General features: G+C 39.0%; 1 protein-coding gene and 2 long non-coding RNA genes across 3 annotated transcripts; 2 read left to right on the top strand and 1 right to left on the bottom strand.

The window, feature by feature from the left end:
- Positions 1 to 1,007: 1,007 nt before the first annotated feature.
- Positions 1,008 to 7,694, bottom strand: LOC148732101 (uncharacterized). The gene is made up of 2 exons (XR_015999820.1): positions 7,571 to 7,694; positions 1,008 to 1,334 (listed from the first exon to the last, which is right to left on the bottom strand). It is a non-coding gene; the product is annotated as an uncharacterized LOC148732101 (long non-coding RNA).
- Positions 5,615 to 7,729, top strand: LOC148732100 (uncharacterized). The gene is made up of 3 exons (XR_015999804.1): positions 5,615 to 5,990; positions 6,621 to 6,644; positions 7,560 to 7,729. It is a non-coding gene; the product is annotated as an uncharacterized LOC148732100 (long non-coding RNA).
- Positions 7,730 to 8,825: 1,096 nt separating this feature from the next.
- LOC148732099 (uncharacterized) lies at positions 8,826 to 10,558 on the top strand. The gene is made up of 3 exons (XM_088756580.1): positions 8,826 to 8,955; positions 9,197 to 9,430; positions 10,155 to 10,558. The coding sequence occupies exons 1-3, from the start codon at positions 8,832 to 8,834 to the stop codon at positions 10,556 to 10,558; spliced, it is 762 nt and encodes a 253-aa protein (XP_088612706.1). The 5' UTR covers positions 8,826 to 8,831.
- The last annotated feature ends 532 nt before the right edge of the window (positions 10,559 to 11,090 follow it).

Genomic DNA, 11,090 nt, shown 5'->3' with positions numbered 1-11,090 from the left:
CTACATCGTGAAAAAAGCACGTGGCGTCAAAAACAATGCAACTCGCCAAGCGGAGCGATCTCAGTACTGGTGTCAAGTTGCTCTTCACGCAGACGAGATCACCCAAATGCCTGGGGACATCATCCATCGGCTGAAAAAGGAAAATGAAGAGCTGATGTGTGAGAACCAAGAATTACGAAATGAAATCAGGGAAGGTACGAAAAGAATAGAACGTTGTTAGTAAAGCCTGGTTCACATATGATAGCACGTCAAAAAGGACGAGCGCGTTCTACGCGAGATCGAGTATAACGAGCGCGTTCAAAAGAACGACCACGTTAACCTTAAAATCCAATACAACGAGGACGTTAAAAAGAACGTCCTCGTTTATACGCTTTCATCGTGTGGTTCAACGATCTTTCGTAACATCGTGCTCGTTGTCGAAGAACGTGTTCTTTTTTCGAGCTTTTTTGGTCTCCAGCGCATGTCCAGTAATTATATCAATACTTTTGAATACATCAAGTTGTAGTCCTTAATACGACCTTTCCAACGATGTATAGCTTGTCTACATTCAATGAGATGGTGCTTAAAAAAATGCGAAAAGCCCTTAAGCCCCAACCCTCACTTCTCTCAAAATATGCAAATTTGACGAAAAAGGGCTAAAAAATCCAAAATATTAATTGAAATAACTTGAAACTTGGTGCACGTAATAGAAAGTATGCCATAAACATCCTCTGAAAATTTCAGCTCTCAACTCCCAAGAATAAAGGTTTTAGCAGTTTTGCGATCTAGCCCTAGTTTCAAGGTTGAGTTTTGTGTCAAGCCTTGTGTAGGATACATACCTATACCAAGGGTTTTTTGCTTTACGTCAGATTTCTAAAATTAGAGGGAATGGACGTTACTTAAAATCACTGAATAGGGAATGGTGCAAACTATGTACACACCAAATTTGGGCTTCTTTGAGATATTTTTTTTTGCCTGATTCTCCAGGGATGTTAATGTCGTTACCCAAAATTTAGCCCTAACTGCGATAATTTCTACACTTTTTAATCAAATGATATGAAACCTTGTACAAATATAGTAAGTAACCATGTCTACACATACGTGAAAGTGCGGCTTCTTTACTTAAAACCTAATTTTTTTATGAATTTTTTTTGGCATCAGGGCTAGTGGCTAACTACCTCAACCTTTCAATCTCTTAGCGTCTCCAGCACATGTGGATTCAAACCTTTAGAGAATATAAATACACCGATGTGTTTCCCTTACTTAGATCTTTATTATGGTATATAAGTTGTTGTAGTTTGATAAAATGTTGGCAAAATAATTGGACATTTGTCATGATCTTCACGTCTCATTTTCTGAAAGTTGAAAGATAAATATTAATAAACTGAAAAATATTTAATGAAATAGTATAATATAACTTATTTTATTATGAAGCATAATCTCCTCAGACTTGAATATCAGAATTTCATGGAAAACGTTCCTTAGTGCCTTATCACTTAACTTTTCAAGCTTGTCGGAGTCACTTTTCAAACGAAAGTATCAGACAGAAGAACAGTAGCTTGGATGGGACAGAATAAACCAATTATTGTTCAGTTTAGCATCTAAAGGAATAAACTAGTGAACGCATACATAGACAGGCCATTGGTTCATGAAAATTAAATTTGTGTGAATAGTAACATCCATAAGTTTCATAACATTTTCTTTCTCAAATTTTTGGTTTGATGCATGGAAATCGAAATCTGCAAAACATCTGGCGGGAGTCACCCAAGGGTTTGAATTCTGGGAAAAATTACATTGACGGAGATCACTGTAAATCATCGTTCACATAGTGGCTTCAGTGGCATGCGACATTCATGACTCATCGTTACTTTTAAAACTTTTGAAAAGGGAGGGGCCCAAAAAGAGATCAAAGACCAATCAAAAAATCTATCACAATTTTATCACGCTGTCTGCATCGAACCAAAAGGCTCTTAGTCAGGCAAATACTTTGTAATGACAGACAATGAAGAATATGGTTGTCTAGTAGGTTAGGGTGTCGAATTCGAAATCCCAAACGAGATCTCATGATACAACACCCAATGAACGTTTCTCATCAACACTTTATTTCCAATACTTCAAATAGCCGACCAGAGTTGGCTCACAAGTGGTACATATAACTATTTGTTCAACTGGTGCCTGTGGTAGAGACAATTACCAAGAACTGCGTCAAAGATGAAAAGACGGATAACACCAAAATGGATGGATAATTTCCTTTATCTAGGTGTTCATTACCTTTGAAGACAGGTGTTACCTAGCCATTTGTACCTGACCCATGCAAATGCAAAAATTGATGAGCTCGGATAACGGTTTCATTTTGCGGCACAAGCCATTAACAGCGAAGTGATACTGGAGCGAGGAGAGATAATCGAAAGTAGACTGGGGAGGGACACTTTTTACACCCTAATAATCTGTACCGTTGTACCTATGTCCCCTTATTAATTATTGTAGCTATGTCCTCTGACGTAATGTGATACAGTGACCAATCATCTGTTGCAATCTATCGAGCTAAACGCGGCCTGGAGACTCTGTTGTAGTTGTGTCTTCGGGCAATAGAACTCATTTTTTAAGGAGATCTGGATAATTGGAAAATTGTTTGACCTGTATTTTCTCGTAACAACAGATGAACAAGCTCTTGCTGATTTCAGGGAAAGTTGCTACCCACAGGGTCATTGCGAACGAGTTCACTAGGCTCACTCGCACACACATTACTTTCCCTGAAGTTCTTCGTTACAGCCGTGAGATCGCATCCTTGTTCTAACGTAAACGTGGAAGAACAACATGCTGAGTAAATAAGAATAGGTTCTCCTGACGACAAGATGCATGATTGTTTACGTTTAATTTGCAGTGTAGCGTTAGGGGCCCGACCATTTAACATTTGAGGGGTGGCGGGTGGGTGATTTCTGGTCATCAAGAAATTTTTTTTCTAGCAATCTGCTGGGCAGGATATTTTTTTTCCGTTCTAAGTGCTCTTTTTTTTTCTGTTACATTTGGGCTGCATGCAATTGTTTTCTTCCAACAAGCGCTTGCAGGAAATTTTTTTCAAAATCCCCCCCCCCCCCCCCTCAAGAGTTAACTGGTTGGTCCCTTATTCAAGGTATATGAGAAAAAAGATGAAGACAGAACGGCACGGTTTCCTTTGTGGCTGTTGTGGTCGCGTGGTATTATCATTATCACCTTTAAATGACAATTTTCCTCTCACTTGCCTGTCTTGAAGGGATATTTTCTTTTTGTAAAAGATGATGGGAGGTTTATGAAAACTGTTTTCTGCAAGGTCTGATTGTACGTCAGACTCCAGTGCTTTTAAACTTTTAACTATCGTGTGGTGGGACAAAATACAGTAAACGTTCGTGACCTTTTGGCTTTTCTGTATGTGTAAGAGCCGATAGTTTTAAGACAAAGTTAACGCCTGACAGAGACCTTTCTATGATGCTTTCTGGGTGCCCTCTCGCGTTGTTGGGTTGTCTTAATTGCGAAAAGCTGTCATATTCAAATATTTTTGTAGTATTTTGTTTTCGAAACGCCGATAGTAAAATACCGCACACACGCACACACACACCGGGAAAGGGTTAATGAGATCATTGACAAAAGGGCAGTAATGAGGGCAAACACATTGATGGGATGTGTAAACTGTTTTAACTGCCGGGGGTATGGTGTGACAAATGACAATAAACGTTCGTGACCTTTTCTGTATGTGTAAGAGCCGATTGTCTGGGGCAAAGTTGACCCCTGAAAGAGACCTTTCTACGATGCTTTCTGGCTGCCCTCTCAATTTGCAAAAGGCTGTTATATTCCAAAGTTTTTGTAATATTTTGTTTTCGAAACACCGATAGTAAAATATAACACACAGGAAAGGGTTAATGAGATCATTGACCAAAAAAGAAAATCCTATAAGTCACGTTTGTGAGAGCATTCATACAATTTGAAGGCGATAATGCGACGCCACCACGAAAGCGACATGGGTAGTCCGTGCCGGTCTGTCTTCACCTTTATTCTCAAGCAGAAGACTTGATCACAACGTCGCCTCCTCCCCATTTGTAGAGAAATTGACCGAATCCTCTGAAAGAAAATCGACCAGAAATTTAGCGAAAATCAACATAACAGAAGTCAGAGAAAAGCTTTGTTCGCTGCTAGTTGGGTGCTTTGGTAAATATAAGACTTGATTTAGCCGCTCGAATTCCGAGTAATATAAAATGCTAACATTTAACAATGAAACAAGAAAGTATCGGTCTGGAACGAATTGTTAAACTTGCTTGACAAAACATTAACTCTTCTCGCTGTATATCCGGTTATTTCTTCCTTAATTTAGCTGACAACACAATTAAAGGAACAATACACCAGGGACAATCTGTGGGGAGCGGAAGTATCTGAACAATAATTAGAAATTGACCAGAGCTCAAATTTGTTACAACTGGAGTTTAGTGTCACGTCTTAAGTACATCATTGGTTCAAGATTGTTTCGGGTTTTTTTTTTTGTAAGAAAAACGTAGCAAGTCAGGTATACGAAGGGACAATATTCTCTAGGGCCTCCAAGATGCCACATTTTTTCCATTATTGAAAGACTTTTCTGTAGGTACAGATAAAAATTCAACCACAAAGCAAGGGTGATAGCGACATGTAAAACACGTCAATGAAATTGAAAACATGGGGAACAGGACTTAATGGTGTAGTGAATGAATCATTACTCGGGTCAAAGATTGAACGTTGTTTAAAACATACTTAATATTTATAATATTTTGTAAATTTGTAAATTTTGGTAACATTTCATATTGAAGGAACTGCCTGCTTTAGTGAAGCTTATCCATGTATGCTAATTCTGAAAACATATCGAGTGACGTGAAATATAACTGCTCTGTATTCTCCAAAGACCGTGTAGGAATTCAAATGAGACATTTTTTGATAACATAGAATTCAAACCCACGGCAAAAGAGAATCCTCCAAGGGATATTCCTAGCAGGATAAATTATCAACGGTTTCATCTAGATACAGGGAAACCGTGGACAAAGAGCAAGAGGAGACAACTGGGTGTTTGGCGAGCCGGTTTTAACAGGCTATTCTCCAGCGTGAGGTTATTTCGAGGTGGTGGAGCAACAAGAACCGATGGCGCAATTTCGCCGATTTCCGTTGGAATGCAACGGAAGAGTACGACAACTCGTTCTGTGGTTGGCGAACCGAAAATGCAAGCTGGTTTGACGACAAAAAATGGATTCTTTCGCCTTTGTGGCAGGAAATTTAATGACAGTTTCCTCTGAGTCCTTGAGAGTCACAAACAACACTTCTCTCGCACAAAAGGAAGAATTGTGAAATTTCAGTAAAAGTAAAAAACAAAAAGTGAAAAACGCAACGTAAAACAAAAGCAAACGAACTATTTTCAACCTCTAAAATTGGGTGCCTTCCAATAAGCTTCCGGAAAAATGAAAGTTCTTAAACCAAAACCCTTGCTCTGCAGGCTATCATATCAGCATACTCCCTCATTCAAATATCACATTTCATTTTAAAAACAAAGCTTCCTTTTTCTTCCTACCGACCACGTGAATTTCCGACTACTCTATATCCTAGTCGCACTTAAAAAAAAAAGGCTGTTCAGTTGACATTAACTCAAGTCTCCTCCCTCTCCTCGTCTGATCAGTGCGAAACGTTTGCAAGGCCGAGACTTACTCAAAAGGAATTCGAATATGTCTGAAGACCAAGTTTCTGCTCCAATCGATTAATCTGAAATAGACGCACAGGCCTCAACCCTGCTGCAAAGGTAGCGAGATAATGTAAACAGAAACACATCTGTTACAAGAGCGTTTGTCCTCTTGCGACAAGAGGATGTCTCGAAGAAAGCAATTCCTCGAAGATCGCGTATGGAAACGTTGATACAGGAAAGGAGAGCAAAAGGATATGCAATTCTCTACCAGGCACACTTCTAGTCAGATTGCAAACCTACTGGCGACGAACATTTCAACTTTAGCGGGAGTAAACCCCACGAGGTATTTTTTTAAAAGCATTTTCAATGCTCATGATTCATAACCAGTGGCATTGTACTTTAAATATATCAGAAGATTTGTTTCGTCAGTTTGTGCCGTTCAATATGACATGGCTAGCAAAATCGTCAGGTAGCTTTCAAAGGGGCTAGACAAATTTCGGCATGTTAAGCGATTTTAATTACTCGCTATGAACGTGCATAGCAGTAGCCCGACTTGGCTACTGAAGAAAGGTGATTCTTAAGAAAGAAAGGTGATTCCTCAGAAAAAAAAGCTGTCGAACAATTATTTTCTTAACCTTCTTTAAATGTTCACTACCAATGTCTGTTTCGAAAAGTACAATAGAAAAAACAGGTGAACATGCTTGTTTGAGAGATGGGGCCAATCTGACCCCATTTATGACCGGCAATAATTAGAGGACACATAGAGAACTGCGACGCCAACAAGATGAAGCGTTACAAGCATCGGTAAAGTATTAACTGAAAAAGGCTACAGGATGTCACTGCTTAACATCAAGATTAATTACATTATCTATAATGCACCAGAATTTTGTTTACAATTAATTTATTCAGATGAAGTAGGGTCCATTTACTCAAAACGAAGCTTACAGCTAACATCGTATTTATTTTGTTACAGGAAACAGCTGATGCACAGAAAGAGGTATAACAGTTATTATTGTTATTATTCAACACTGACATTCTGTGATAACTTAATGCCATGGCTTCACCATCCAACCCTTTTCTCGCAAGCCTAAATCCACCAAATAAGAATACCAGATTCATTTTGTTTTTGAGAAAGATTCGCCGACATTTGTTTTTCTTATGTTTGAGTGTAAAGCTCTACATTGATACAAACTAATTGTACCGATAAGTGCATTCATCGCCAGTAACAGTAATACCACCAGCAGCTGGTCATGCAACGGCAGCACCAGCACCAGAAATAGAAGCAGTTGGATGCGCCGTTTCCGAATATAATTGTTCTTTTCCGCAGGTAATTTATTAAGACTTACTTTCTATCAGAGTATCCCATATTTTTCATAGAAGTGTAAACAACTGTATCTGGGTTAGATTTAAGCTGAAGGTGAGTTATGTATGGCGAGATTTCTAACACAAAACGAAGGTTTGGACAAAATAGGACCACGCGGAGTCGAAATGGGAGTATTCGCAGAAAAGTCAAATATTTTCAGTACCTTCTATTCAGTTATTTAATACAGCCCTGCATATTTCAGAAGCTGTGACGAAGATTTGTTGTAAGCTCTAATCTGTAATTTTCGTTGATCCTACTCTGATGCCTACTGATTGCTTTATTTCACGAATTTCCTCCCTTTTGATATGTTGATACTACTCGATTTTCAGTTCTTAAACTGACACGTTTTATCCACTTAGACCTTCAACATTTGTTTTATTTGAGCTAGGAATCTCTGAATTTATTGCGATCGTGATGAATGCCCGTACCTGTTAGAACTTTTAATCGTCACAAGTTGCGCCTCGTGGATGTTTTTTATGATGATTGTTGCATGTTGTTTTCAATAAAACGCAGGAATATAATATGTTTTGTATTTATTTTTCAAACCAGAGCATACTCACTGCCCAAGAAAGAGACGCTGGTGTCGTCGTCCGGATGTATAGTGGAGAAAACGTCTCAGTTAGAGTCCCGCCAAGTGCAATATTTAGGGATATTGCTGGAAATGACAAACAAATTCTCCTGAGGCTGGAAAACAATTAAATAAAGATAACTTTGAAGTATCATGTGTCAATTTTTTAATCACGATGAGAGTCGCAAAGGAGAGAATTAGACATAGTGATTTTGTTGATAGTTTAATTGATGAAATAATTCTCTGCAAGTTTAAAACAAGCATTGAATTTTTTTCCCAAAAGGGGTTTTGTCGAGCAATTACCCGTCATGCGTTGTTCCGTGAACATGTCCGATATTTGGAAAAAACCTGTTAGGGAAAATCTTATTAAGAAACCGTGCTGATGTAAATTGGCCTAGGGATCAATACCTAAGGATCAATGTTTAATAAAATGCTGGTCTTTGAAGAATTATCTACTGTGGTTTTCTTTTTTTCCCAAATAATCGCTTAGAACATCCATCATGATCAAATACTGTAAGCTACATTGTTCCTTTTCCCGCCCTATTTACTCTATTTCCTCCTTTTGTGGGTTATCTAACGATATTACGACGGGAAAATCGAATGAAATATTGACCTGAAATTTCATAAAACCCACGTTCTGTAATTGCACAAAGATATTTTGATTTGAAAATAAAGCGAGATATTAAATGGAATTTCGTAGAACCCACGTTCTGTACTTCTGCTCCGTTGACACGATTTAAAGTCGACGATTAGATCGTCAACGATCTGATTCCTAACGATCAATATCGTTAACGATCTGATTCGTGCTCGTTGTCTAAGAACACGTTCTTCGACAACGAGCACGATGTTACGAAAGATCGTTGAACCACACGATGAAAGCGTATAAACGAGGACGTTCTTTTTAACGTCCTCGTTGTATTGGATTTTAAGGTTAACGTGGTCGTTCTTTTGAACGCGCTCGTTATACTCGATCTCGCGTAGAACGCGCTCGTCCTTTTTGACGTGCTCGTTATACTCGATTTCGTGTAGAACGCGCTCGTTCTTTTTAACGTCCTCGTTGTACTCGATTTCGTGTGCCGTGCCCAGATGGCAGCATTGATCCCAATTTCCAATGATAATACATCCTGGAATACACTTACTACTGTAACTTAGTGAGTGGCCACATGCCACCATATAGATGAATGGATGGATTGGATGAATAGATGAAATTGAATGCCTGATTATCATTATATTTTATTCATAGCAAAATACCGATGGGCGTAGCAGATGACATGTGGCACCACGTGTGTGTATTGTGGAGTAAGAGACTCATGCAGGTGTTCAAAGACGGCGAGAGAAGATTTGGTTCATTTGAATTCCATTTAACGCCGAACGAAGGTACTCTTTGTAGGGAAACTATTTACATTTTGCTCTATGGCTTCAGCAAAAGTGTTATCTTTTATGCGTCTGGTTGATTTTGCTTTGTATTTTTCCACTGCTACTTCCTAAGACCATCTTTAACTTATCGTGATAGATGGTTGACTTTAAACGAGAACGCCGATGTAGAAGTAACTTCTGCGATCAGAAAATTTAAGTGTAGTAACAAAATTGCTTTTGTCTCTTAACCTTTTGCGCACAGGGGAAGGAACCATGACCATTGGTTTCAGAAATTCCAGCGAAAATGCGTCAATTGCTTTGGGTGTATTGAGTGGTTTCAATCTGTGGGGTCACCCAATGCCAGTCGAGGAGATACTGCGCATGTCATTTGGATGTGACAGCGAAGATGGTGACGCGAAGGCCTGGAAAACAGTCAGAAAAGGGTTGCAGAAAGAAGTAGAAGTGAAGTGGTTTCGAACCTGCAGCGATAGAGGAGGCAAGTTCATAGTCACGAGAATTTGATTTCAATCGGTCCTTCATTTATTGCTCTACAGTTTGATTATAAAAAGATCCTTTTGGCTAGTTTAAGGAAGTTTTGAAACTGAGCAGCGAAACCACAAGGAGAAACGAGTGAAAAAAATTGCACTTTATCACCTTGCAAATCCAACTCTCGTTTTCCCGTTTTCCCGGTTACACCACACGCCTGACGTAGAGAGTTTACGCTTAGTTCTTATTGGATGGTCTTCTTTAAAAACGAATAGCCGCAGAATTTGCCCAACAAGATTCCAGTCCTTTGGCTACAGTAAAAAATCTCTACAAAACATTTATCGCGTGTGTGAATGTTCGTCTAAAGTGTGATACATGTTCATCCATTAAGAATGTCCTCCTTCTCCTTAAACAAACATGTACACATTACGCAAATTTATCTTAGTGGCTTCATCATCCAAAAAAATTTGGTTATTAATCCATGTCGGGAAGGCCTTTAGCTCTACAGCTGATTGAGAGAAATTAGTGAAGGGAAGAAATCTGCAACCATGCTCCACTCTGAACCAGGAACCGCTGCATCAATGTCGTAATTTAATTAACTTTTTTCTTAATTTTTTTGTTGTGTTGGTTCGCTCAAAACGTTGTTAAATGTTCCTTGTTCCTTGATAACTTCTCGATAGATTTTACGATGATATTCTGTAAATAAAATGCTTTCAATTTTATTTCTGATCCAGGTGGACGACTTGTAGTGGATACCAACGTCACCCGCTTTACCCAGTTGGCTGTTCTCATGAGCCCGCTATACAATAGATCACATGACTGGCATAGTGAGTGCCTAAAGTTTCGTTACATGTTGCGGGGACCTGGAAAGAAGACACTTACAATTTACCAGAAGACAAAAACCTACCGTGCAATTCCAATCTGGATTTCAGGAAGCAATACAGGCAAGAACTGGCTTTACGGACAAGTGCCTTTGAATTCTCTATCTGAGTTTCAGGTATACGTCTCGGGATATTATGTTAGGAGCATGTTCTGCTCGGAAAGGATAAAGTATTCTCAGGTTTTAAGCACAGAAAAGTATGAGAAACACTTAACCAGTAGCCCATCACCCACAGCTTTCCATTGTATTTTGCTTTGAATGAACCTTTCTAGCAGAACGACATTTCTCCCCGAAAAAACTTTCCGTAGCGTGGCGTAAAGTTCTTTGTTCATGGACTTTTTTCCATTTCTAAGTCCACTTTTTGGAGTTTTTCGCGGATGACGAGTCACAGTGACCGACCATAAACATGATTTTCTTTTATTATATATTTTTCTTCCTTTTTTGCTATTGTCTGATACAATAAACAGGTGCTAATAGAAGGTAAAGGAGAGACAAGGGAAGACTTGATAGCATTGACGGGACTTTACATTGAGGAGGAAAACCTTTGCCAACACAAACCCTCGTCAGCTAAACAAGGTAAAATTTTTAGTAGATTCATTCATTAAGTGTACTACACGTCAGTCACATTGTGGGGAGAACTTTTGGGAAAGGATGAAAATTGACAAAGTGCCACTTTCCGTCCTTGCCTTGCCGACTTTTTAGAGAAAGAAACCCTACAGAGGCTGTGTTCGGCCAGAAAATAGATTAACAAGGCAAAGCAAAGAGCAAAGAGAGAGAAGTAAAAGCGTAG

The sequence above is a fragment of the Stylophora pistillata genome, chromosome 4 (genome assembly GCF_964205215.1).
Source record: "Stylophora pistillata chromosome 4, jaStyPist1.2, whole genome shotgun sequence".
Taxonomy (NCBI): domain Eukaryota; kingdom Metazoa; phylum Cnidaria; class Anthozoa; order Scleractinia; family Pocilloporidae; genus Stylophora; species Stylophora pistillata.
The sequence above is the reverse complement of the archived record's forward strand: the minus strand, read 5'-3'. Positions and strand labels throughout refer to the sequence as shown.